Raw genomic sequence first — 24,591 nt, 5'->3', positions numbered from 1 at the left:
TTATTGAACTTAAGAGCTATCACGTTCTTTTTTCCTCCCCAACCTGGGAAAAAAAGAAAAAAACACCTCAAAAAAAAAAAAAAAAAAAAAAAAAAAAAAAAGAAAAAGCTTTTACAATGTATCTTTCTTTTTATTTCAATTACTTTATGGCTGTTTACGAAATTAATATTTCTAAACATAAAAAAGAAAGCACTTAAAAATATAGTGATAGCTCTTAAGTTCCATAAAAGTCCCATACTAAAGATAAACTTTAAAAATATTAACAACTGATTATTAGTTATTTAATATTTAGAAATGACATTACCATAATGCACAAGGAAAGAAAAGCAGCAGCATCCACCTAAATTATATTATATTTATTTCCTAATTACATGTGAAATAGTAAACAGGACCAAACCACTGAAGCCTGCCAATCTCTTTCTTTCTTAAGTTCAGATACAGGAAAGCCACTTTGAGGTGGCTTTTTTAAAAACACACCACCACACCATCATACTTCTAAAATGTCTGTCTGTGTTTTTGCTGATATAGACACATACTAGGATCTGAATATTTAGTCAAAAGTTTTCTGGGACTTACTGGAAAGGACACTGGGGAATGATTGAATCTCATTCTAATTCTGTCAGGCATTTGTGAACTTTTAATAGAAAACTAAGTAATAAGCCATCAAATCTCCATCTTAACTTGTAACATACATTATAAAAAGTGTCTACATACATCAGTGTGAAGGTAGGGAGCCCATTACAATAAGAGTACTGAAGGCAATGAGACCCAAGGGTATACTCCAGGAAAAGTTAGGCCACATTAATCCTTAACTATGGAGACTCAGAATCAGCCAATCTGAGGGCTGATCCCTGCTCTGAGTGTTTAGAAGTCAACAGAATATAATATAACTAATAGCAATATGGGAAGAATGAGGGTTCTGGTACCATTACAAAAAAAATTTTTTTTTTAATTATCAAAGCCTGATTCCCCAAGGAAGAGAGGGATTAATTTCCTTGCATTGAACAAGATGACTCCGATACACACAGCCAAACTGTGCAGGAACAGTATCAATCATATCAAAGAAAACACAGACACCCAGTGTTCCAGGATGCCCCTCGGCAAGGACGGGGGCCTTTCTGCTGACTGACCCTTCCTCCTCTGCCTGTTCTCACCCCAAAACACACCAAGTTAACATAAACTTCTCCAACATAAATCCATACCTGGAGGAGGGTAACAGAGTTACTGCATGTTCTCAGTTAAAAACAAGGGTACAAGAAACCACTCTGAGATTGAGAAAGTAAAGAAAGAGCTCAGTTCTCTGAGGAAAGACTAAGTCAGCATAGCGGCCACTTCCCTCCAGTTTCGAGCCCAGACATCACCTCATCTAACCAGCACCCTCCAGACAGACAGACTCATAGAACAGAAAAGAGCCCCTAATCCCAAAGTGGCCCCAGGGCAGACCAGCTTCCTCATCTCACTCACACACACACACGTCTGACAGCACTCCAGCTGAAGGATGTACTGGCCCTTTAAGGAAAGCAACTGGGAAGACCTCTGTCATTCACCCCACCCTCAAAAGCTCCACAGTAGATTTAAAGAATAACTGGGCACCAGTTCGTTACCTGCTCTACCTCTGGCGTGCCTCTTCCAGTATAGAACACCAGCAACTCCAAGAATGTGAGTCAAAATAAAGATGGTTGGTGGTAAATAAGATGAATCTAAGAGGGGCATTTCCAGGCTCGTCCTTTCTCCTCCCTTGAGTTAGCCACAATAAGCTCAGTGTAGGCCTCTGGATGCCTTTCTCCTGAGGTTACTGCTGCCCTGTACTATCAGCACAGAGGCAGAGGCCGGAGCTTAGTGTTGTCAGAAACTTCCTGGCAGCTTCTCCTCCATCTCGCCTCTGACTGTTTTTCAGCGGGCAGTAGTAGACTGGGACTAAAACTGTACAGTGTATCTCAGACAAAGCCCAGGAAACAACTGGCCAGCGGGGGAGGGGAAAGGGAAGGAGGAACAAGGAGAGTGAAAAGGAGCGCCTAAGCCAGTGTCAAGCTGACTCAAACCTCTATCTTTGGCATCCTCTGCTCAACTTAAATAAACAAACCACAGACCCTTTTACAAGAAGGGAGGGTTGTCAGAGGACGTCACACTCTTAACTTTCCATTCCCAGCCTACTTGGAAGGCCAGTCTTCAGGATGTAGCCAGAAGAAAAAAGTCACAGAAGCACTAGGGAACCTCTTGTGGGGAGGAAGCAAAGTACATGAGGATGTATGAGTACCACAAGTACCCTGAAGTTGTCAGAGGGCAACCTCTCCATACCCACAACCTGGGAGGAGAAGCAAGGGGCCTAAACATCACTATAGGGAGAATACATACAAAGCTAGCTCCCATGAAACAGACCTGACATCTTGGTGTGATGAAGATCAGCAAAGAGAGCAAAACTGCTCATTTAGGGGGTACTTTTCAAGGGTTAAAAAATCCATCTGGCTGGGCGTGGTGGCTAACGCCTGTAATCCCAGCATTTGGGGAGGCACGATCTCCTCTCACTGCAATCTCTTGCCTCCCGGGTTCAAGCGATTATCCTGCCTCAGCCTCCCAAGGAGCTGGGACTACAGGTGCGAGCCACCATGCCTGGCTAATTTTTGTAGTTTTAGTAGAGACAGGGTTTCACCATATTGACCAGGCTGGTCTCAAACTCCCGACCTCAGGTGATCTGCCTGCCTCGGCCTCCCAAAGTTCTGGGATTACAGGCACACGCCACCACATCCAGCTAATTTTCATATTTTTAGTAGAGATGGGGTTTCACCATGTTGGCCAGGCTGGCCTTGAACTCCTGACCTCAAGTGATCCACCTGCCTTGGTCTCCCAAGATGATGGGATTACAGGCATGAGCCACTCAGTTTGGCAAATTCTTATAAAGTTAAGCATACATAGACCAGAGGACCCAACAATCTGTCCAAGTATCTGTCCAAGAAAAACAGAAATACGTCCACATCAAGACCCGTATACAAATGTTAAAAGCAGCATCATTCATAATATACAAAAATTGGAAACAACCCAAATGTCCATCAACTGGTAAACGTATAAACAAATTGTGCATCCATATAATGGACAATAAACTAGAACAAAACTATTGATACAAACAACAGCACAGATGATTCTCAAAAGCATTATGCTACACTTAAAAAGCCAAACACAAAAGGCTACCTACAGTATGATTCCATTTATATAACTTTCTAGAAAAGCAAAACTATAGAACAAGAAATTGAAGAGGCTGAGAGTGAGGGAAGGGAACTGACCACAAAGGATCGATCACAAAAGAACTATAGGGGATGATGGAAATGTTCTTTATGTTGATTGTGGTGGTGGTTTCATGACTATATACATTTGTCCAAATACTGAATCAGGCTGGATGCATGGCTCATGTTTGTAATCCCTGCACTTCAGGAGGCTGAGGCAGAAGAATCACTTGAGCCTAGGCGTTCAGGACCAGACTGGGTAACACAGTGGGACCCCAGCTGTACAAAAAAAAATTTTTAATTTAGCCATATGTGATGGTACATGTATATAGTCCCAGCTACTGGGGAGGCTGAGGTGAGAAGATGGCTTGAGTCCAGGAGGTCAAGGCTGCAGTAAGCCATGATCACGCCACTGTAGTACTCCAGCCTTTTTATTCGAGACAAAGTGAGACCCTGTTTATTTATTTCTAGGGTACCTATTACACTATGACATAAAGATGCTATATTCTCACAAGCTTTTAAAAATGAAAATTGCTTTAGATATCTGTCAAGTTTATTTTTTCTTTTTGAGATGGAGTCTCACTCTGTTGCCAGGAGGGAGCTCAGTGGCATGATCCTGGCTGACTGCAACCTCCATCTCGCGGGTTCAAGTGATTCTCTTGTCTCAGCCTTCCAAGTAGCTGGGACTACAGGCACACACCACCATGCCTGGCTAATTTTTATATTTTTAGTAGAGACAGGGTTTCATCATATTGACCAAGCTGGTCTCAAACTCCTGACTCAGGTTGATCTGCCCGACTTGGCCTCCCAAACTGCTGGGATTACAGGCATGAGCCACTGCACCCAGCCAAGTTTATTTTTTCTAACAATAAGGAAGGGTTTTACTTTTTTTTTCTATATGAAATCTTTTTTTTTTCCTTTTGCTCTTTTCTAGAGCTTGTTAAAGCAAAAGGAAAGAGTTTTAGATATGAATAACCTACTACCCAGAAAAATAATAAAGGGCTCTTCATGGGAGCATTAATACAATAGGAACTTTTAAATCTGACATTAAGATAATCTACAATTTTGGGCTAACCTACATTTCACTCATCAAATATTTAGTTCATACTATGTGCCAGGTCATATTCCAGGTACCAGAAACATAGTAGTAAACAAAACAAAGACCTCGCTCTCATAGAACTTACATACTAGTAGGAGAAGATAGAAAAAAAAAACATAAACAGGTAAATACATAGCTTGTCACATAAATACAATGGAGAATACCAAAGGAGATGAAGAGGAGAAATGTCAATGGGGGAAAGTTTATGGTTTTTTGAGATGGAGTCTTACTTTGTCACCCAGGCCGGAGTGCAGTGGCATGATCTTAGCTTATTGCAACCTCTGCCTCCTGGATTCAAGTGATTCTCCTGCCTCAGCTTCCTCAGTAGCTGGGACTATAGGTGCATGCCACCGTGCCCGGCTAATTTTTGTATTTTTATAGAGACAGGGTTTCAACATGTTGGCCAGGCTGGTCTCAAACTCCTGAATTCATGATCCACCTGCCTCAGCCTCCCAAAGTGCTGGGATTACAGGCATGAGCCACCGCATCCAGCCAAGTTTATGGTTTTATATACAGGATGGTCAGAGAAAGCTCTAATAAGGTGACATCTGAGCAGATAAGGAATATGAGCAAACAACTCACATGGCTATCTGGAGAATGGATAAGCCAAAGAAGAACAAGTACAAATGGCTGGGCCTGAAAGAGGAAAGGTAAGAGTATCAGGAGATGAGGCCAGTGACAAGGTCAGATCATCTATGGCTATACAGGCCATTGTAAAGCCTTTGGCTTTTATTCTAGGTGGAATGGGAAGCCTTTGGAGGGCTCTGTGTGAGAGAGTTACATGATTTAACTTAGGTTTTAAAAGGATTGCTCTTGTTACTATATTGACATCAGACTATTGAGAGATAAGAGTAGGTGCAGGGAAATCCGGCATAATGCCAGTATAATAATTCAAGTAAAAACTGGTGGCTATGAAATGATGATGGGTGGAGCCAGAGTGTGGCAATAGAGGTGGTAAGATATGTTCAAATTCTGTAATAATTATAAAGAAGGAATAATCTGGATTTGCTGATAGACTGGTTGTGGACTGAGCAGGGAAAGAATAAAAAATAACTCCAAAGTGTTGACCTGAGAAACTGAAAGAACAGAACTGCCATTTCCTGAGATAGGAAAGATTGGTATGAGAAGCAGAGGGTGGTTGTGGCTGTTTGATTTTTGGGGGGCAGAGTAGAAATGTCCTTTTGAATATATTAGATTTGAAATGCCTAAAGACATTCAAGTTAAAATTTTTTTGTTGTTGTTTCTTTCGGTAGAAACAGGGTTTCACCATGTTGCCCAGGCTGGTCTCAAACTCCTGGCCTCATGCGATCCTCCTTCCTTGGCCTCCTAAAGTGCTGGGATTACAGGCTTGAGCTACCATGCCCAGCCCTCAAGTGGAACTTTGAATAGACAATTGAATATATGAATCTAGAGTTCAGGGAGAGACCCAGGCTGGAATTTTTTTTTTTTTTCCCCCTGAGATGGAGTCAAGCTCTATTGCCCAGGCTAGAGTGCAGTGGTGCTATCTTGGCTCACTGCAACTTGACTACTGGGTTCAAGTGATTTTCCTGCCTCAGCCTCTTGACTAGCTGGGACTACTGGCATGTGCCACCATACCTGGCTAATTTTGTATTTTTAGTAAAGACGCAGTTTCGCCATGTTAGGCAGGCAGGTCTCAAACTCCTGATCTCAGGTGATCCACTAGCCTTGGCCTCCTAAAGTGCTGAGATTATGGGCATGAGCCAATGCACCTGGCCCAAGCTGGAATTTTAAAGCCAGGAGACTAGATGGTATCATTTAGGGGCTAAACATAGAGAAGAGATCAAGTTCAAGGACTAAGTCCTGGAAACCTTTCAACATTAGCTAGCAAGAATAACCAAAAGGAACTAAAAAAAGAGGATTCAGTAGATTAGAAGGAGAACCAAAAGAGTAAGCGGTCCCAGAAGCCAGGTGAAAGTGTTCTAAGGGGTAGTAATTAACCATGCAAGAGCTATTAATATGTCAAGTTGAAGACTGAGAACTGACCACTGAATTTAGCAATGTGGAGGCTACTGGTGACTCTAACAAGGGCAGTTTTGATGGCATGGTAGAGAAAAAGCCTGACTGGAGTGATTCAAGAACTAATGAATGGGAGGATAAGAATCAGGGACAGGAAAAAAATAACTCTTTCAAGGAACTTTGCTGTAAACAGGAGCAGAGAAAGAGATATAGGGTCAACAGAGAATTCTTTTTGACATGTGAAATGTACTAGTGTTTGCTGAAGGGAATAAGCACTAAAAAAGAAAACTGATGACATAGTCCAGTAGAAACTAAGCTGGAGCTCCCTCTCTTCTGAAACACAACACTTCATTCATTCCATTAAAAAATGCAGAGCATCGTGCCAGATACCATGGACACCAAGATGACTATGACACACTGCTGGCTGTGGAGAAGTGAAGGTGCTCCTGGGCTGTGATGGTCAAAGAGGATGGACTTGCTTGGAAGGGAAACTAAAATTTATTAAGCTGCTACTATAAAGCATCTTCACATCTGTTATTTAATTCGATCCCTAGAATTTCCCTGGGAAACATATACCATTGCCCCATTTTATAAATTAAGCACTTGAGGCTGCAGAAATTCACGTTATTTTGCCAAGGTAATCCAAGAAAGAGAATGAGCTGATACCTGAACTCTTTCTTTTCTTTTCTTCTCTCTCTCTCTTTCTTTTTTCTGTAGAGGCAGGATCTTACTATATGTTATAGCCCAGGTTGGTCTCAAACTCATGTAATCAAGTGATCCTCCTGCCTTGGGCTTCCAAAGTGTTGGGATTATAGGCATGAACCACTGTACTGGGCCATATCTGAACTTTCATATGCCTGATTTCAAATCAATGTTTTATCCCTTTGCTAAAAAATTCTGTCAAAATAAGTACACTAACTTCAGGTTAAGTAACTTGAGGTGCTTATACTTCCTCTTTACAAGACTTATTTATATAATAGTTCCACCTGGCTTTAAGAAAAGAATCTCAGTAGGACGTGGTATCTCATGTCTGTAATCCCACCACTTTGGGAGGCCAAGACAGGTGAATCACAAGGTCAGGAGTTCAAGACCAGACTGGCCAACATGGTGAAAACCCCATCTCTACTAAAAATACAAACAATTCACTGAGTGTAGTGGTGGGCACCTGTAATCCCAGCTACTCGAGAGGCTGAGGCAGGAGAATCACTTGAACCTGGGAGGCAGAAGTTGCAATAAGGGGAGATCGCGCTATTGCACCACTCTAGCCCAAGCAAGAGTGAGACTTCATCTCAAAAAAAAAAAAAAAAAGGAAATAAAGAAAATAATCTCAACAACAGAATATATTAACCATTTATTTTGGTTTTTTTTTTTTTTTTTTTTTTTTTTTTTTTGAGATAGAGTCCCACTCTGTTGCCTAGGCTCGAGAGTATAGTGGTGAGATCTCGGCTTACTGCAACCTCCATCTCCCAGATTCAAGCAATTCTCCTGCCTCCCCAGTAGCTGTGACTACAGGCATATGCCACTATGCCCCGCTAATTTTTGTATTTTTAGTGCTGTTTCTATCACCATGTCTTGAGACAGGGTCTTACTCTGTAGTCCAAGCTGGAATGCAGTGGCACAATCATAGCTTGCTGTAGCCTTGAACTGCCAGGCTCAAGTGATCTTCTCACCTCAGCCTCCAGAGTAGCTGGGACTATAGACACGTGCCACCACACCTGGCTAATTTTTGTTTTTTTGCAGAGATGGGGTTTTGCCATGTTTCCCAGGCTGGTCTCAAGCTCCTGGGCTCAAGTGATCTACCTGCCTCGGACTACCAAAGTTCAGGGTTTATAGATGCTAGCCACTGCACTTGGCCTCTGTCACCATTTCTCAACTATCTTTTTCAAAACAGGGTCTCCCTCTGTCACCCAGGCCAGAATGCAACGGTGTGATGATAGCTCACTACAGCCTTGAGCTCCTAGGCTCAAGCAGTCCTACCAGTTCAGCCTCCTGAGGAGCTGGGACCATAAACATGCACCACCATGCTAGCTATAATTTAAAAAAAATTTTTTTAAATGGGGTCTCACTATGTAGCCCAAGCTGGTCTCAAACTCCTAGCTGTTAAGAGCGATCCTCCCGCCTCTGCCTCCCAAAGTGCTGGGATTACAGGCATGGGCCACCACAACCATCTTTCCACAATCTTACAAATACCTTCACTATATTATCATTTCCCGAAGTCAAAACCCTATTTGCTACCTGAAGTCATTAGAAACTGTTATAAGAACTTCTGGCATCATTAATTAGAAAATCATATACCATGTTTGTGCCATTCAAAAACATCTAACAAATTTGGGGGGAAAAATGCAAAGCACTCAAATACCAAGATATCCTCTGAATCTACCTTTAATGAAAGATAACCAAAGTAATTTATTCTCATAAGATCATCAAAACATAGCATGTTATACCTTGATATGACAGGTAAAAAGTTTGCCTATTTGCAGTGGGTGTGTGTGTGTCTGTGTGTGAAGGAAGGAAGGAACACAGAAGTAGAAGGGAACGGCTTTCATGAAAATAAAACAATTTTTCCACTAAGATGGATCTATGTGCTGTCATTTACAGGAAGTGGTTAGAGGCTGGCAGGAGGGAGAGACTAGTTTTCTTTTAAGAGATCATTTATTATACAAAGAACAGGCCTTTTAAAGTCACATTTAACACCCCCCAGGATATCCCTTGCTAACAGCCAACGGGCAGGGCCCCAAACCATGAAAGACGGCTTGTAGAAGACAGATTAAGAACTTCATTAAGATTTTAGACCTGCCTCTCTTTGGGATTACCGACAGGGATTTATGATGGTCTCCCCTAACTGTAACCCACAAGAAATCTCCACACAAGGCAACACCCCAGAATCACTTTAATGTCTGCAAGCAAAACAAGCCTGTGCAAAGGTATGCCGGATGTTTTATTTAAATGTCATGGAGATTTACTTGGTCTCAAAATAATTGATATTCAAAAGCATCATACCTTTAGCAGATTCTGACCAAAACTTTAAGTTATACCATAACTAAAAAACCAAAATCCAGAAAAATAATGCTTACAAAGAGAGAAGCCTTTTAAAAAATACAACAAATATACCTAAGATTATAAATTTGGTGGAGGGAATAGCATATGACTGATAGGGCTGAAAACCTTGGGTTTCTAGAAATGGCAGGATGCAGGCATAAAAGCCCTGAAACTCTTGTCATCTGTCCCCTCCCATGAGTACACTAGGCAGCTAACTGAAGACAGGCGGAGGATGTGAACTGCAGATAACTTAATTAGGAGACATCCATGACTCTGCCTCTAAGGTTTGGCAATGTGGTATTGAGACAATATTCTTTGGAATATCTACAAAGAATATTCTACATCCACAAGTGTCATCGAATACAATAAAGCAAGGAAAATCTCCACATTTCTTGCTCAGTATATATAGATGCCATGAGTATTATAGCAGGATGGGAATTATAAGCCCAGTCGGCCTGGGTTCAAATTCAGACTACTATGTATATATCACATTTAGCATCTCTGGGCAAGTTACCTCAACTTCCTCATCTGTAAAATGATGATAATAATGGCACCTGTCTTAAGAGTTGTAGTAAGGATGAATGAGTTCATGTGTTTCAGATGCTTGATATGTGCTCAATAATTACTGGTTGTAATTGTCATTATTTGGAGGAGCAGCAGACAAACCACATCTGACCACAAAGGCCTATGAATATTGCTCAGAGTATACAAAACCTTGGCAAACTGATAACTTACCTCACCAAATTATCTAATCTATCTAATCTCAGTCTCCAATTTACCAACCCTGCCCTCATTCACCATGACAGTAATCTCCCTGGAGCATGTATAATGACTGGCACATTTTAAATGTTTATTTGTAACTGCATGGTAAAACTTTCCATTTCTCCCTATCAACAAATTAAATCCAAAACTCTCTGGCTTCACAATATTTTCCTCATTATCCTGGCATATTTTTCCTTCCCATCTCCACATATTAAAATCCTATTCCTATAGACCAGCTTAAAGCCAGTACTTCCACAGAATTATCTCCAGTCCCTCCCTCCAACCCAGTGAGATGTAAACTTCTCCCTCCCTTGAGCTTTTATTATACTTTATCTGTTTCTCTCATGTTTAACACTTGCAGCTTTATAAAACAGCTGAGCACATATCCCGTTACTCCCTCACTAGACTGTTTTTGAAGCTAGATAGCTGCTCTCCTTTATAAAATCTTAGTAACTAAATAACTGTTTCTGGAATGAGTGAATCAATAACTTAATGAATGAATGATAGAACCTGAGAACTGCTTAAGAGCAAGAAGCAAGGATGGAGCTCACGCCTGTAATCCCAGCACATTAAGAGGCCAAGGCGGGCAGATCACCTAAGGTCAGGAGTTTGAGACCAGCCTGGCCACCATGGTGGCATGTGCCTGTAATCCCAGCTACCTGGGACGCTGAATCAGAGGAATTGCTAGAACTTGGGAGGCAGAGGCTGCAGTAGAGCTGAGATTGTGCCACTGCACTCCAGCCTGGGTGACAGAGCAAGACTCTGTCGAAGAGGGGAGGGGGAAGGGGGAGGGGGGAAGGGAAGGGAGGAGAGAGAAGGGGAGGGGAGGGGGAAAGGAGGAGAGAAGAAGGGGGAGGGGAGAGGGGGAGGGGGGAGGCAGAGAGAAGGGGGAAGGGAAGGGAGGGGAGGGAGGGGGAGGGGAGGGGGAAGGGAAAGGAGGAGAGAGAAGGGGAGGGGGAAGGGAGGAGAGAGAAGGGGAGGGGGAAGGGAGGAGAGGAGAAGGGGAGGGGAGGGGGGAGGGGAGGAAGGAGAAGGGGAGGGAAGGGGGAGGGGGGAGAGGGGGAAGGGAGGAGAGAGAAGGGGAGAGGGAAGAGGAGGGATGGGGAAAGGAGGAGGGGAGGAGACAGGAGGAGAGGGGAGTGGGGAGGGGGAAGGGACGGTGAAGGGGGAGGGGAGGGGGAAGAGGGAGGGGAGGGAGGAAGGGGGAGGGGAAGGGAGGAGAGAGAAGGGGAGAGGGAAGAGGAGGGATGGGGAGGGGAGGGGAGGAGACAGGAGGAGAGGGGAGTGGGGAGGGGGAGGGGAGGGGGAAGGGGAGGAGAGGGGAAGGGGAGGGGAGGGAGGAAGGGGGAGGGGAAGGGAGGAGAGAAAAGGGGAGAGGGATGGGGAGGGATGGGGGAGGGGAGGGAGGAAGGGGGAGGGGAGGGAAGGAGAGAGAAGGGGAGGGGGAGAGGAGGGGAGGGGGAGGGGGGGGAGGAGGGGAGGAGAAGAGACGGGAGGGGAGGGGGGAAGAGGGGAGGGGGAGGAGAAAAGGAAAGAAAAGAAAAATTCCACTTCTGGAAATCCCTCCAGGTATGGCTTCTCCCCAACATCTAAACTCTAGGTGGCCTTCTTATCAAGCTCAGCAATTGAAGGTCTTACCCTTAAGAAAGAAAAGGGAAAGTAAAAAGTGGGAGATGCTCTGGTACAGACTTGGAAAACTCACTCTTGGCCAGGTGCAGTGGCTTACACCTATAATCCCAGCACTCTGGGAGGCCGAGGTGGGTGGATCACCTGAGGTCAGGAGTTCGAGACCAGCCTGAACAATACAAAATTAGCTGGGCATGGTGGCACATGCCTATAATCTCAGCTACTTGGGAAACTGAGGCATTAGAATCCCCTGAACCCAGAAGGCGGAGGTTGTGGTAAGCAAAGATCATGCCATTGCACCCCAGCCTGGGCAACAAGAGCAAAACTCTGTCTCAAAAGCAAAAACAAAACAAACAAAAAAAAAGAAAACTCATTCTTAAACCCAAGTGCCTCTCTCTGACTAGGACTGTAAATATAATCTGTGAGCCAAACCTTTATTCAAATTCTGGTTTCACAATCTCTAGTTGTATATCTTTGAACCAATTATTTAATCTCTTCACAGTTATGTGTAAAATGGGAATAATAAAATTACCTCTTCACAGTGTTACAGTGAGGATTGAGAAAATGCATGAAATATTTGGCACACAGTTAGCATTAACTATTTAAAAAGCATTAAACACTGACTCATGAATGCCAACTATTATTATTATGATTACTATACCAGAGAATCTACCTCCTAGCGGAGCATCAAGTCACCCTCAGTGGCCAATGCAAGAAGATAAATCAAAGTAAAGCATGCGGTATTGAACAGCTCTAAGACACCAGCTCAATGACTAATTCAAATTAGGCTTCAATGCCTTTGCGTCAAAAAGGGAAAGGAGAAGAATATCTAGTCAACCTCAATAGCCATATCACCATTTTAAGTAATCTCTCTCTCTCTGGAATTTTGGCCATTTTCCCCAATAAAATAGTATCTATCCAGTAAGCTTTTTTCAGGAAACTCTGGTAGCCAACATCTTAAAGAAATGGAGAAAAAAAGATACAAAGAAAGAAGTCCTGTCTATGGGGACTATTCCAGAATCTTGCCAAGGATTGTTATTTTTGTCCAGAAATATTTCTTTCTTTCCTTTTTTAAACAGAATTTTGCTCTTGTTGCCCCGACTGGAGTTTAACGGTGTGATCTTGGCTCATGGCAACCTCTGCCTGCCTCCTGAGTTCAAGCAATTCTCCTGCCTCAGCCTTCCGAGCAGTTGGGATTACAGGTGTGTGCCACCATGCCTGGATAATTTTTTTGTATTTTTGGTACAGACGGGGGTTTCACCATGTTGGCCAGGCCAGTCTCGAACTCCTGACCTCAGGTGATATCCACCCACCTCAGTCTCCCAAAGTGCAGGGATTACAGGGGTAAGCCACCACACTTGGCCTTAATACAAGTTCTTAATACAAGTTCATACCTTTTGTTTCTGTTCTAATATAAAAAAAAAAAAGATAGTACTGAATGTACAAAGATGTCACAATAGACAAGGAATCTGGCTCATCTATCATTAGATTAGTGACAGTTTCTCTTAGCCTAACTCCCAGTGGCCCCTACTGGACAAAGATAGATACAGAAGACTGAGTTTTTAAACAACAAAGAAAACCTGTGTTGCTTTATTCCAGTGAAATTCTCACACATAGAACTTTCATTATACAAGCTCAGGCTTGTATCAAAATCTATATATACCTGTAACATAGAAGGTAACAATGCTACATCCAGTCAGCTCATTCCTTTCGTGGGAAACATTATCACCATAAAGTTAGTTGGCTTCACAGGGCCTCAACAGGATCGCCAGTATTTATGGTTTTGTGATGAGTCCTTATAGAGAAAATAGCAGACACAGAAGGAGCAGTCATTGGCACACAACTCCTACCCCTCAGTACCTTGCAATTTTTCCATTCCCCGGGGTGACTCACTCTCAACACAGGCCAGACAACTTGCCAGCAGTCAGGGCCACTATGTGTGCCTGGTGAGTCATGCTTCGCCAGCGTGCATCCTCCCAGCTGCCTCTGATTGAACAAGTCATAAAAGGAAATCTGGGTAACTGTTTTAAGTTTTGTTTTTGTTTTTTGAGGCAGTGTCTTGCTCTGTTGCCCAGACTAGAGTGCTATGGTAAGATATCGACTCACTGCAACCTCCATCTCCCAGTTTCAAACGATTCTTGTGCCTCAGCCTCCTGAGTAGCTGGGATTACAGGCATGCACCATCACACCGAGTTAATTTTTGTATTTTTAATAGAAATGGAGTATTACCATGTTGGCCAGGCCAGTCTCGAATTCCTGGCTTCAAGTCATCCACCTGCCTCAGCTTCCCAAACAGCTGAAAGCCACCATGCCTGGCCCAGTTTTAAGTTGTTTTTTGTTTGTTTGTTTGTTTTTTGAGACAGAGTCTCGCTCTGTTGTCCAGGCTGGAGTGCAGTGGCACAATCTTGGCTCACTGCAACCTCCGCCTCCTGGGTTCATGCAATTCTCCCACCTCAGCTTCCTGTGTAGCTGGGATTATAGGCACCCACCATTGTACCCAGCTAATTTTTGTATTTGTAGTGCAGATGGGGTTTCACCATGTTGGCCGGGCTGGTCTTGAACTCCTGACCTCAGGTGATCCACCTGCCTCAGCCTCCCAAAGTGCTGGGATTACAGGCATGACGAGTTTTAAGTTTTTTTTTTTGGGGGGGGGGACGGAGTTTCGCTCTTGTTACCCAGGCTGGAGTGCAATGGCGCGATCTCGGCTCACCGCAACCTCCGCCTCCTGGGTTCAGGCAATTCTCCTGCCTCCGCCTCCTGAGAGTAGCTGGGATTACAGGCATGCACCACCATGCCCAGCTAATTTTTTGTATTTTTAGTAGAGATGGGGTTTCACCATGTTGACCAGGATGGTCTCGATCTCTTGACCTCGTGATCCACCCGCCTCGACCTCCCAAAGTGCTGGGATTACAGGCTTGAGCCACCGTGCCCGGCTGAGTTTTAAGTTTTAAGAACACAAATCCCATCCTGAACACAAGGATAGCTCCTCTTGGCTCCCTGCAGGGACTCAGAGTTGTAATGAATTCCCTCTAATGGCAGCCAGGTGGCAATGCAGAAACAGGCAAAGGCAGAAAAGCCAGTGAGTACAATAATCCTTACTCTCTAAAATCTGGGGACCACAGCTTCCACTTTGGATAAAACAAAAAGTAATGGGCATGAAGCAGAGCCCAACCCAGCCTAGAGGTTGATCATGGTTCACTCCAACAGAGACTGCTTGTTTAGCAACACTCTGCCCAGTGGAGATTGCAAACCAGCCCCATTATCAGACCATCTGCTATCACGCAGCATCACATTGTGAGGCAGAGCCCTTATGACAAGCCAAATCTCAGAGGAAGGAAGCAGCCTCTTAAGTATCTGTCCATTCACCCTTAGGTGCCCCAACTAGTGGATGAGGAAAAGAACAGCATCTGGCCTTTTTGACTAGTGACTGGCACATTAATTGAAAAATTGACAATTGTAGTTCAACTTTCTCCTAATAGATGTTCCTGATGCCAATTTCTGAACCTTTCTGGGGTTCTGCAGCACAATTTGTTTCTTATTATTGCCCATTTCCTGCAGGCACAAGCGATCTGCCCACCTCTGCATCCATGTACCACCACACCACCCAGTTCATTTTTATAATTTTTTGTAGAGATGGAGTTTTGCCATATTGCCCAGGCTAGTCTCAAACTCCTGGGCTCAAGCGATCCACCTGCCTGGGCCTCCCAAAGTGCTGGAAATACAGGTGTGAGCCACCATGTCTGGCCAAGGCCCAATTCTTAAATGTGAAGATCACCAAGAAACACCAAACATTTTAAGAGAGCTTCTAACTTGGAAAAACAGAGATTAAAATAAACAGAAGGAGCTCAGAAGAAACAGAGACAATGTTGGATGCAGAGGAGGAAGGAAAGAAGGAAGGAGCGAAGGAGGGAGGGAGGGACGGACGGACGGACGGACGGACGGACGGGGCGAGCCTCTAATTAATATCCTCAGAGAGCCTTAGCCAGACGATTGCTTGAACCCAGGAGTTTGAGGCCAGCTTGGGCAACATAGTGAGACTTCGTTTCTACAAAAAAAATAATAAATAAATAAATAATTTTTAAAAATCTGCTAAAAGGCCAGGCACGGTGGCTCACGCCTGTAATCCCAGCACTTTGGGAGGCCGAGGTGGGTGGATCATGAGGTCAAGAGATCGAGACCATCCTGGTCAACATGGTGAAACCCCGTCTCTACTAAAAATACAAAAATTAGCTGGGCATGGTGGCGCACCCCTGTAGTCCCAGCTACTTGGGAGGCTGAGGCAGGAGAATTGCTTGTACCTGGGAGGTAGAGGTTGCAGTGAGCCGAGATCACGCCACTGCACTTCAGCCTGGCGCCTGGCAACAGAGTAAGACTCTGTCTCAATAAATAAATAAATAAATAAATAATCTGCTAGAAAGTGATTTGCAACATAGAACTCTATACTCAAACTCTTAATCAAATGAAAAGTAGAATTAGACATTTTCAGATAAGCAAAATCTCAAAAACATTTATCTCCCATGTATCCTTTCTTAGGAAGTACTCTGAGACACACCACAATGAAAAAATGGAGTACGTCATGAAATATGACAACATCAGCTCCAGGAAACATGTGATCCAACAAAGATAGGTAAAACAAATTTCCTTATATGATAGTGAAGGGAAGTGCCAGGATGACAGCTTTACTAAAGGCTTTGACGCAACCCATCCAGAGTGAGTAAGAGAAAGCTCCTGGGGGATGTCTCCAAACAGACTATTGAACTAAATGATTATTTGATATGTTTCAACATACTGAAAAAGAAGTCTTAGAGTCCCATGGAAATGTCTGGAGGTATGTATACAGATCAGTAAACAAGTGATAAAATAAGGCAATTATTAATTCCAGGAAAAATAAAAAGTTGATCCAGAAAGGAAATGTAATCATAGTATACTACTTAGCTCACCTTTAAGCAATATTTATATAATCACTATAATCTGAACACTGAATACCATGTAACCGAATATCATGTAATGGCAGTAATATGTGACTTTGGGAAGAAGGGGGAAGAGAAAGTATGTATGTTAAGGGGGTAGGAATAAAAAAACTAAACCCTAATTTTCTGTAGTAGAATACCAACAGATAATGTTCAAAACAAACAAAATCAAGAATTACTAGTAAAAGAGAAAGAAATATATTCTGGCTGTTTGTGTGTACAGAAAAAAAAAAGAAACTGAAATGTGGGCCAGGTATAGGGGCTCACACCTGCAATCCTAGCACTTTGGGAGGCCAAGGTAGGAGCATCATTTGAGGTCAGGAGTTTGAGACTAGCTTGGACAACAAAGCAAAAGACCTCATCTCTACAAAAAGTTAAAAAAATTAGCCAGGTGCAGTGGTGCACACCTAGAGTCTCGGCTGCTCAAGAAGCTGAGGTGGAAAGATCCTTTGAGCCCACAAGTTCAAGAGTGCCATGAGCCATGATCACACCACTGCACTCCAGTCTAGGTGGCAGAGTGAGACCCTGTCTCTAAAAAGAAGAATATAGTGGAAAATACAGGAGATTTTTTTTTTGTCATATGCCTTATAGTAATATTTTAACCTTTTAAAGTATGAACATGTATAATTTTGATTTAATGTTATAGAAAGTTGGGCTGGATTATGAAAGACCTTAAATGACAAGATGAGTTTGGATTTTATCCTATAGGTGATAACGAGCCCCTAAAAAAGTCACTTCTCCTCCCACCAAAACACACATACAAAGAGATGTTTAGAATCCCAGCCCCACATGGACTCCCTTAACATTCTAGTTAATTGAGTTTCAGATATTTCTCCCTAATCCATTGCTCTCTACCTCATGATTAAGGGCTTTAGCTCATAAACAAAGGGAGAGAAGACCTGTATATATTATGTGGAAGGTACAAGAAGATGTTAAGGTCAACACTGCTTCCTGGGTTCAGACTCATCTGACAATGCGTCAGGTGGTGAGTTCTGAAACAGCATCACCACAGCTTACCCCCAGGGGGCTCCCAAATCAAATACATACACCCTAGGGAACTTTCCTTCCTTCAGCACTTCAGGTTAAAAATCTCTTCTAACGATTTGTTATTTCATGAAGAGATACAGGGAGATGGCTGCTAGCAGGGAGGAGGAATATTGCTAACTAACCCCCAGGGAAGTCCAGCACCCTTCTCTAAGAAATTAGTTATCTGACTCATTTCCTTCTTATCCTACTCCAAAGATCTGTTTACATCCTACAGTGTACCTAGTAGTATTGTCTAAAAACAAAACTCATGATCAGCCAGAAGAATGTAACAATTAAAGGCTGTGTCAAAAAATAAATAAAGTTTTCCTTCCTCCCTTTCAAATTATAGGTTTTTTTTTAACTTTTCCTTCTTGTTTTTGATATATCTTTTTTTTTTTTTTTTTTTTTTTTTTTTAAAGAAACTAAGCCTCTATGTTGCCCAGGCTGGAGTACAGTAGCTATACAGGCACGATCATGGCAATCATGGCACTATTCCATAGCCTTGAACTCCTGAGCTCAGGTGATCCTCCTGCCTTAGACTCCCGAGTAGCTAGAACTACAGGTGTGAGCTAGTATGCCCAGCTCTTTTGAGATATATCTATATATAGATATATAGATATATATAGATATATTGTTTTGTTTTGAGACGGAGTCTCGCTCTGTTGCCAGGCTGGAGTGCAGTGGCACAATCTCGGCTCACTACAGCCTCCCCCTCCCAGGTTCAAGCAATTCTTCTGCCTCAGCCTCCCAAAGAGCTGGGACTACAGGCGTGCACCACCACGTCTGGCTAATTTTTGTATTTTTAGTAGAGATGGGGTTTCATCATGTTGGCCAGGATGGTCTCAATCTCTTGACCTCGTGATCTGTCCGCCTTGACCTCTCAAGGTGCTGGGATTATAGATGCGAGCCACAGCGCCTGGCCAATTTTTGTATTTGCAGTAAAGACAGGGTTTTGCCATGTTGGCCAGGCCAGTTTCAAACTACTGACCTCAGATGATCCACCCGCCTCAACCTCTCAAAGTGCTGGGATTACAGGCATGAGCCACCATCCCAGTCCCGGTAATATCTTAAAGAGAGGTATCTACTTTTTTGGTGGTGTCCTATGCAGCCTAAAATTTCCTTTTTCCAAGCCATCTTCAGATGAACAAGTTATAGGCACAAAGGCAGCAAGTGATACTGCTAAGCCATGTCTCCTAAGACCTTCCTTGAGAGGCCTGAAACCTGAGGCAGAATACTGTCAATGCTAGCCTCTCTTTTATCTTTGTGTAAATGGCTAATTTAGCCTCCAACCTCATAGTCACACCCCTCTGGTAGGTACATAATTATGACCAGGAGAGCACTCTTTCACAATCTTTTTTTTTTTTTTTTTTCAGATGGAGTCTCGCTCTGTAGCCCAGGCTGGAGTGCAGTGGCGCCACCTCAGCTCACTGCAACCTCTGCCTCCTGGTCCCAGTTCAAGCAGTTCTCCTACCTCAGCCTCCCACGTAGCTGGGATTACAGGCATGAGCCACCATGCCCAGCTAATTTTTGTATTTTTTAGTAGAGACGGGGTTTCACCATGTTGGCCAGCCTGGTCTTGAACTCCGGACCTTGTGATCCACCCGCCTCGGCCTCCCAAAGTGCTGGGATTACAGGCTTGAGCCACTGTGCCCGGCCCACAATCTTAATATAAATGGGAGCCTGAATAACCTAACCAACTTTAGTACTCCACAATATGAAAAGATGCCAAGACTTATCCTGACTTTAACTCTCCAGCCCGCCACCCCACCTTATCAGCTTCAACCATACAACACCATTGAAGGGCCCTCTATTCAAAGAAGAAAAACACCACCACCACCACAAGACTTAACCGGGCTTAGAGCAAAGATCCAGCTCTAGCCAAAATACTAGGAGGAACTAGTGTACTTCTGGCAACAAGGTAAAAAATTCTGAGATCTGACCTTCTGATGTCAAGGCAACTTAAGTTCCCCTGTATAACATGTCAAGGGAAATGTCATTTCTCCAAACCAGCCACCATGACCATGTAGGGTTCACTTCCAAGACACAAACCCTGTTAGCTATAGAACTGAGGCAGGGTGCAGGAGCCCACACACACCACCTTGCATGTGAAAAAAGTCCATGACTAGCATAGGATGTTGTGAGCCATCTCACCCAGATACAAACACGGTATAGCCAAGACATGCACAGACTCAACCATATGCTCTGAGGGCACATGAACAGCACTGCCCACACCAGGGCTCATAAAACAGGAACTAAAAAACAGGTGACATTTCCTATGATTTATGCTGGTCAATCATTCTGACTGCCCAGGCAACCACACCATTTAACATCTTCCAGCAACTCAATCAAGGTTCCTGTCTCCACCTGCTCCTTTGACATCATCCTGTCATTATATGTTCTTTGAAATTCCTTTGATGAAAAATGAGTCACTTCTTCCTGCCAACACAGGCCTGAGCCTCTTCCAGGCATGTCATTCTTTGGTAATCCTGTGGGGGCAGGGTGCCACCCAGTGGTTTCTGCAGCTACTCTCGCCACACCTCCCAAGAAAGAAGGCCTCAGAGCAAGAACAAACATAGCCTGGAGGAAAAATGAAGAAATGATGAAAGAAGTGAGGTTCTTGGTGGAGCTAGGAATCAGAACATAAACTGGCTACTCCAGTGGGGGACACAGTTGAAAGGATGAAGAATTAAGGTAGGGCACAGTCACACTTAAAACTTAGGAATGCTTCAACCTCAGAGTGCTCACCTTAAAAGTTTGGTTCCTGATACAATGTGCTATCATGTATTCTCCTGCAAAAAATGACTGCAATCCTGTTTCTCACTCTGAAGCTTTGGGGCAACAGTAACTTGCCTGCTCAAGACAGTGACAGTCCTGAAACAAAGTCTTCAAGACAACTTCAAGATTCTCAGTGGCAGTGATAAGGGGCCCAATAGAAACAGACAAAATACTGTTCATATCTACAAATCAGCCTAATATTTTTAATAACAGCTTCACTGAGATTTGGTTAACATACTGTACAACTCAGCCTTTTCAGGTATACAATTCAGTGGATATTTAAGTATCAGTATATACACAGAGTTGTTTAACCATCACCATTATCTAACTTTAGAACATTTCATCAACCCCAAAAGAAAGCCTGTATCAATTAGCAGTCACTTCCCATTCTCCCCTCCTCAATCCCTAGCAACCACTAATCTATTTAAGGTCTCTATGGAGTTGCCTATTCTGTATGGATGGAATCTTACAAGCCTTTAGTGTCTGGCTTCACTTATATATATGTTCTTATATATGTTCTTCTTTCATTTAGTCTAATGTTCTCAAGGTTGATCCATGTTAGCATTGATCAGTACTTTATTCCTTTTCACCAACAAATAATATTCTATTATATGAATATGCCACACTGTGTTTATCCATTCATCAGTTGATAGATATTGCAGTTGTTTCTACTTTGGGGCTATTATGAATAATGCTGCTACGAGCATTTACATAAAAGTTTTTTATGAATATATGTTTTCAATTCTTTTGGATATATACTTGAGTTGAATTGCTAGGTCATGTGGCAGCTCTATGTTTAACGTTTTGAAGAGCCACCAAACTGTTTTCTAAAGCAGGTGCACCATTTTATATTCCCATCAGCAATGTCAGAGGGTTCCAATTTCTCCATATCCTCGCTGTCTTTTTATTAAAGCCATTCTAGTGGGTATGAAATGGTATCTCACTGTGATCTTGATTAGCATTTCCCTAACAACTAATGATGTTAAGCATCTAAGCATCTTTTCATGTGCTTATTAGCCATTTGTATATCTTCTTTGAAGAAATGGCCATACAAATCTTTTGCCCATTTTTTGATTGGATTTCTTTTTACTATTGAGTTCTAAGAGTTCTTCACATATTTTGGATATAAGTCCATTATTAGATATACGATTTGCAAATATTTTCTCCCATTCTGTGAGGTGTCTTCATTTTCTGTGTAGTGTCCTTTGAAGCACAAAGGTTTTACATTTTGATCAAGTACAATTTCTCTTTGTGTGTGTATGTGTGTGTGTGTGTGTGTGTGTGTGTGTGTGTGTGTGCATACTTTCAGTGTCATCTACAGGAACCCACTACCTAATCAAAGGTCACAAAGATTTACTCCTAAGTTTTCTTCTAATAGTTTGTCATTTTAGCTCTTACATGTAGGTCTATGACCCACTTTGAGTTAACTTTTACATATTCTGTGAGGTAGGGGTTTAAATTTATTCTTTTGTATATGGATATCCAATTTTCCCAATATAATTTGTTGAAAAGACAATTCTTTCTATATTGAATTGTCTTGGCACCTTTATCACAAATAATCAATTTACCATAAATGTAAGGGTTTATTTTTGGACTTTCAATTCTATTCCATTGATCTATATGTATATCCCTATGCCAGTACCATACTGTCTTAATTACTGTAGCTTTGTAGTAAGTTTTCAAATTTGGAAGGATAAGTCCTCCAATTTTGTTCTTTTTCAAGACTGTTTTGACTGTTCTGGGTCCCTTGCATTTTCACATCAATTTCAGGAGCAGCTTGACAATTTCTGGAAGAAGAAGAAGAAGAAGAAACAACCCTGCTGGTATTCTGATAAGGATTACATTGAATCTGTAAATCAGTTTGGGGAGTGTTGCCGTCTTAACAATATTAAGTCTTCAATGCATGAACATATAAAATAGGCAATCTGAGCCACTGTTTACTAATACTTGGAAAATAAAACACTCAAATTTCCGTATGCTCTATCAAATATTTAGCACACAGGAAAGCCCTGATTTACAGGATCCCCCCAAAAGAAGTAAAATGCTAAAAAGATACTGATTACCAGCCAGGCGTGGTGGCTCACACCTGTAATTCCAGCACTTTGGGAGGCCAAGGCAGGTGGACCACTTGAGGCCAGGAGTTTGAGACAAGCCTGGACAACATGGTGAAATCTCATCTCTACTAAAAATACAAAAAAATTAGCTGGGCATGGTGGCACATGCCTGTAGTCCCAGCTACTTGGGAGGCTGTGACACAAGAATCGCTTGAACCCAGGAGGCAAAGGCTGAAGTGAACAGAGATGGTGCTATTGCGGTTGAGCCTGGGCAACAGAGCGAGATCCTATCTCAAAAAATAAGAAAGTAATAGAGTGTATTTTGTACTGCAGAACAACAATTTTCAACAAGCTTCCAAAACAGCTGAACACCCTAAGACCTAAGAAACAGAGACTTAGCCAACCATAGCTAGGGCTGAGAGGAACAGCAAAGGCCCTGAGATGTGTCAGGCCCCACTGGCCTTGGCTCATTCTACCTTAGTAAAAGGAAGAAGGATAGAATAACCATAATCCATTTCTCTATCACAAATGCCTCAAATATGTAAAAAAGTATCAAAAGAAGAAATAATATCTTCCTTTTTGTATGTGTGAGGCAGAGTCTTGCTCTGTCACCCAGGTTGGAGTATAGTGGCGCAATCTCAGCTTACTGCAATCTGTGCTTCCCAGGTTCAAGCAATTCTTCTGCCTCAGTCTCCCAAGTATCTGGGATAACAGGCATGAGCCACTACACCCTGCTAATTTTTGTATTTTAATGGAGATGGGCTTCACCATGTTGGCCAGGCTGACCCATGAACTCCTGACCCCAAGTGATCGCCAGCCTCAGCCTTCCAAGGTGCTGGGATTATAGGCATGAGCCACCATGCCTGGCCTGTATCTTATATAAATCAGCCACAACTCATCACTAAGAAAAATAAATCTTTGTATTAGTACCAGAGTAGGTAACCAGAAATTTTATAAAAAATAGGCTTATATGTTGCTATCTGGTTGCAAGAGGAAAAGTCATCATAATAAATCTTAATCCTGAATTTATATAACAAATACTTTTTACTTAAAAGAAGTGTTTATTTACAGCAGCTTTGAGGAGGGTGATGGAAATTATAGGGGTCTAAAAGCCCTCCAAGCTCCTTATTAGACTGTAATAAAAGCAAAGGATAGCATAACTTTATTGTTTATTTTTGAGACAGAGTCTTGCTCTGTTGCCCAGCCTAGAGTGCAGTGGTGCAACCTCGGTTCACTGTAACCTTCACCTCCCAGGTTCAAGTGATTCTACTGCCTCAGCCTCCCGAATAGCTGGGATTACAGGTACAAGCTACCACGCCTGGCTAGTTTTTGTATTTTTAGTAGAGAGGGGGTTTCACCATGTTGGCCAGGCTGGTCTCAACCTCAAGTGATCCACATGCCTCAGCCTCCCAAAGTACTGGGATTACAGGCATGAGCCACCCCGCCCAGCAACATAACTTTAAACTACAATGTATAAACTATACAATTAGCTTAGGAAAAATAGGCTAAGAGCTAACCAAGGCAGTCTAAACCCTACCATCAATTCTGACCTCTTTGATCACACAGCAAAGCTCCTATTCTCAAACATAATTGAATGCCTACTGTGTGTGTGTGTCAGGCAATGCTCTTTACATACGTAACTCTAATCCTCTCTAATTCCTATTCTTTCAAGTAGAAATTATCACCTCCATTTTACAGAAGAGGAAACTAAGACTTATAGAGATTAAGTAAATCGTCCAAGATCACACAGCTAATAAGTAGCAGAGCTGGAATTCAAACACAGGCCTCTTCAATTGCCTATCTGGTACTTTTTCCACCAGTTCAATAGCATTCCAGTATCCCAACTCTCCCATCTATGTTTCATCCCAAAGACTTCCAGAAACAGAAGATGCAGAAGGATAGTGGTGTCCCACCTCAACTCCGTTCTGAGTGGAGCTGGTTTTCTTAGAGCAACATGGGGTCAGGAGAAAGACAGGAAAGGGTGGAATATGAGCAAAGACAAAGATGGGCATCAGAAAAGAAGCATGTGTGGGAGTTCACCTTGC

General features: G+C 42.7%; 1 protein-coding gene across 9 annotated transcripts in view; it reads right to left on the bottom strand.

Moving 5' to 3' along the window:
• Positions 1–24,591, bottom strand: part of MACF1 (microtubule actin crosslinking factor 1) — a 410,941-nt gene that overhangs the window by 282,316 nt on the left and 104,034 nt on the right. Inside the window, exon 1 of one of the 9 annotated variants that reach the window (XM_032247550.1) lies at positions 1,605–2,105. The exons of 7 other annotated variants lie outside the window; for them this stretch is intronic. In XM_032247550.1, the coding sequence (XP_032103441.1) occupies positions 1,605–1,713 (109 nt within the window). In that variant the 5' untranslated portion in view covers positions 1,714–2,105. Of the gene's footprint in view, positions 1–1,604; positions 2,106–24,591 lie in introns of those variants that run through there. One more of the 9 variants, XM_032247561.1, reaches the window with a different exon arrangement.

This window comes from Sapajus apella, unplaced genomic scaffold, assembly GCF_009761245.1.
Source record: "Sapajus apella isolate SASKATOON/1434 unplaced genomic scaffold, GSC_monkey_1.0 scaffold62, whole genome shotgun sequence".
NCBI classification, from domain to species: Eukaryota; Metazoa; Chordata; class Mammalia; order Primates; family Cebidae; genus Sapajus; species Sapajus apella.
Note: the sequence above shows the minus strand (reverse complement) of the source record. Positions and strands in the feature narration are given on the sequence as shown.